General features: G+C 57.2%; 1 protein-coding gene across 1 annotated transcript; it reads left to right on the plus strand. All coding sequences in view use genetic code 12, as the record gives it.

Annotated features, from left to right (window-relative positions):
• Positions 1-1,420: 1,420 nt before the first annotated feature.
• DIURU_002569 (uncharacterized protein) lies at positions 1,421-3,583 on the plus strand (the record flags this gene model as incomplete). Its single annotated transcript, XM_034155234.1, has 1 exon — positions 1,421-3,583. One exon carries the CDS (start codon positions 1,421-1,423, stop codon positions 3,581-3,583), a length of 2,163 nt encoding a protein of 720 aa, XP_034012658.1.
• Between the last annotated feature and the right edge of the window lie 333 nt (positions 3,584-3,916).

The following is a 3,916-nucleotide window of genomic DNA, read 5'->3' on the forward strand; positions in this document are numbered from 1 at the left end:
TGTCCTCCCCCCCCTCCCCACACACTGCCACCACCGACGCAGCCAATGTGGAATTGGCACCCGCTTCACGTGGCCAGCGGCCAACGTGACCGATAACGCATCCAACAACGCCGGATATGCCCTATATGCTTAATCCTCGGGGGAACTCACTTCTAGGAGGCATCCAATTTTGGGGGACGCCTCGTTCTGTGCCAAGCAGAGGAGTGTGTGGCAGTGACACAGGCTCCGTAATTAAACCTTCTCAGCGACACAGGCCGAGTCTCAGTGCCACGCAGATCCGCAGTGTCGTTTGTGCAGCGAGCGCTGACTAGCCGACACCGGTATCACCACCCACGCCAGTGTGGTGGCTAATTGGCGCCGATTGTAACCCTCTGAGTGCCACAATGGCCTTTGTAGACGCCACAATCGACCACTGCCAGCCACCAGCGGTCTCATAAGGGTGATTTTGGGGCACCCGTCGCCAGCGGTCACCGTCAAACGCCACTGCCTCCGCCACAGATTTCTCCTGCGCCCTATCATGGGTGGCACACCACCGATACGGGACGATGGGCCCCCGATTGTCATCAAGCACGCAGGGTTAAACGCTGTCCTTCTGGCGACGGTGAAATTGGTCCGGGTCGTGCCGTTCGTCGCCAAAGTCGCCCGCCATGGTGGCGGTGTCGGGTGTGACGACAAGTGACGGCAGGGGGCGCTCCCCGACACGGACCCCGACACTTTGGCGTGAGTGAAACGATGTTTGTGTTTTAGCAGATCCTTTTGGGAGATGCCCGACAGACACTGGAACAGGGGTAGGAAGACAAGCCACCGTCAAACTGCTGCACTATGTGGGGACAGGTATACGGTTACTCATTGTGTGGTTACGATAACGGATGTAAAAAACCGTGATGACCCCCCACATCTGCGTATTTGAACGATACCTTCCGATCCCCCTTTATCGATACCGCACTCATCATCGTCGTATCTGAAACGTTATCTGAAGTGAAACCGTAGCTGAAACAATAACATAATGACGACAAGGTATATATATTGGTATCCCCCTCAAGACACTAGCCAAATCTCTACTCTACCTCCGACTACACTCTCAGCTTTGCGAGCTTTCTTGACCCCTGATCTCGTGTCTCTACCCCCCTGTGAACCCTCCTCGTCTCCACTTTCTCTGTGTCTACTCCCCTCATTTATCCACCGGTCTCACTTCCTCTCGTCTCCACCTCCTTTTTCTATCTTGCCTCTATGCTCTCGTCTATCGCTGTCACCCTTGATGGTAGCGCTGCCAATCGCTGCTAAACTTATCGCAACGGTTTCCTCCTGCACACAGTCGCAACGGATACCAGCCGCAAATCGCGATCGTCTCCCCATCCGTGACCGTCCGCAACAACGTACCACTGTTGAGTTGTCCTCATTTTTCCCGGTCGTGCCTCTGATGCTTGGACGCTTGTTCAAGCTGAGCACCGACACCATCGCCCCGCCGCCGCTGGTGGCGCTGCTGCTGCTCACGCTGCTGCTCGCCACCCACGACGACTGCCACACCCGCGGCCTTCTCTACGGTACCCCCAACTGTAACCCGTTGAAACCTTATCATTTGGACGAAGGTGGGTTCAGAGTGGTGGTGGCCCAGGACTCCGGCTCGATCCACTACAAAGATGTCCTTTTTGACTCGCTGCGCCGAGCGCCAGGGCAAATGCTGCTGGCACCAACCACCCTTTCCACCCTTTCCCCGCTGGGTCCCACCACCCTCCCCAGTCTCCACCTGCAGGCCCAGCTCTGTAAGTTCATGTTTGGCTCGTTCCCGTCGCTGGAAACCCAGACCACCACCAAGATTCACATGCTTCCCCCTTTACTGCTGGTGCACGGGGCCATGGTGCTTATCCTGAGGGTATTTCTGCTCGACGATGATAACTCGCCTACCACTACTGCGGATGCCGACGACGACGACGACTGGGTGGTGGCGCCGCCGATGCCCGGTCCCACGTCGCTGGCGCCGCCAGTAGCACTGCGACTTGCCCTCGGGCTTGTAATCCCGATGGAAGTGCTGACGGATATTACTGATGTCATATTTGCCAACTGGGGGGTCGTCCACCACCACCTTAATCAGTTTCAGGCAATGGTGATGGCGCGGACGGCAGCCATCCACCCGCTTCCGCAAACCACGCGTCTACGCCTCGCCGACTACTGTTTCCAAAACGACTCTGACTTCTTTGTGCTTGTCAAACGGTTTATTCGTCTGATGGACTACGTGGTCAACACTCCACGAGTGGTGGGACTTCCACAAGAGGTGGGACCGCGCCACCATATCTTCAAACAGTGGGTGCTGGAAGTGGTCAACTGGATCGAGTTCAAGGACGGCAAGCCCGATTTCTTAGCCCGATTATTTGCCACCGTCAACCAGTACTTCCCCCGTCGCGCATCCCCTAACGACGAAAAGACTCGAGTGGTGGTGGTGCTGAATAACCAGTTGGTGGCGAAAAAGCTCATTTTCATCGTCAACCTCGTCATGACCGGCTTGGGACTGACCCAGGTCACCATCGCCCTGCCGGCAGTGGCGATCGCCGTCGACGACCTGGCGGTAGACGACGACACGCTCGATACCCTTGATGACGTTCACCTGATGCTGCTGACGCTGCTGTGCGTGACGCCGCTGCAAAAAGGGTGGGCCATCCCCGTGGCGGCAGCTCTGACGGCGGCGACGCTGACCCCCATCGTGGTGCCTCACCGGCTGCCGCAACTGCTGCGGCTGGTCGCCTATCTCTCGTCGTCGTTGACGCTGTCATTGTCGCTGGTGGCCAGTTCATGGGGCAAACGCGCTCCCTTGATGGCTCCCTCGTCGTTTGACGATTATACCCCGCACCCGCTAACTAAACGCAACCTGTTCTACAGCCACAAGACGCCGCTGCCGGCGCTCGAACACGACGAATACCCTTGGACCGCTCCGCAGTTGTCGCTGGGAGAGTTCTCGCCTAAGCTCACACGGTCGCAATCGATGCTGGAGCTTGTGGGGCTGCCGACGGCGCTGCTTGAGCTCAAACGCACCAAGCTGACGATGTACTTCCCCAAGATCCGCGACGAGCTGGTGAAAAACGTCGTCGAGTACAATCACCAGGTGGTCCACCGCAAGTGCGACATCATCGCCGATCTGGCAGTATCGTGGACCAAACGTGACAATACCCTCAAACTCGACGACCATGACGACGCCAAAACCGATGACGATGACCACACCAGTCTCGGTAGCCACACCATCGGCCACAAGGCGCTCCCGCCCCACGTGTCCTACTGCGACGAGTTCCGCCCCGAGTTCGACCTCCAGGCGTGCCCCGTACTGGTTAAACTCGAGCACGCGTTGTCTACAGCGATGCGCAACGACATCAATAGAGGGTATCGCGTACTGCGCACGGTGTTAGTGCTGCTCCGTGCCCGCGAAGTGAAGGTGGTCGAGTGGCACTGTCATGACCAAGGGTGGCGGAAACGTAGCCGCAGCCCCGACGAGCGCGATACCGTGGCCAAGCTCGCCGAGATCCACGCCATGTACAAGCGCCAGGAAGTCGATCGCGACCGGCTTTACGCGCTTGTGGAACAACTACTTGTGTGAACGCCGCCTACTAGCATAACCTTAATCAGAACGAAACTTTCGTATTTGTTCCTGCCCTTCTTCTCCAGCAAATGCTTCTTTAAATTTAGGGATGCTATTGTGTCTGATGCCACTCTAACCTTATGGGTGTCAGTGTCTTTGCCCCAGTTATTGCCTCTCTAACCCCAGCGGGGCTGGTCACCCGATGACGTCATTTTCGTCATCCTACAATGGGGTGAGAATTATCCCCCCCTATACCGTACACCACCACCACCACCACCACCATTACCACAAATGGGCACCCCAAACAGATCTCCCCCACCTTGAAACTGCCGCCTGCCCCTTTTTAGTCCT

The sequence above is a fragment of the Diutina rugosa genome (assembly GCF_008704595.1).
Source record: "Diutina rugosa strain CBS 613 chromosome Unknown scaffold65_size61115, whole genome shotgun sequence".
NCBI classification, from domain to species: Eukaryota; Fungi; Ascomycota; class Pichiomycetes; order Serinales; family Debaryomycetaceae; genus Diutina; species Diutina rugosa.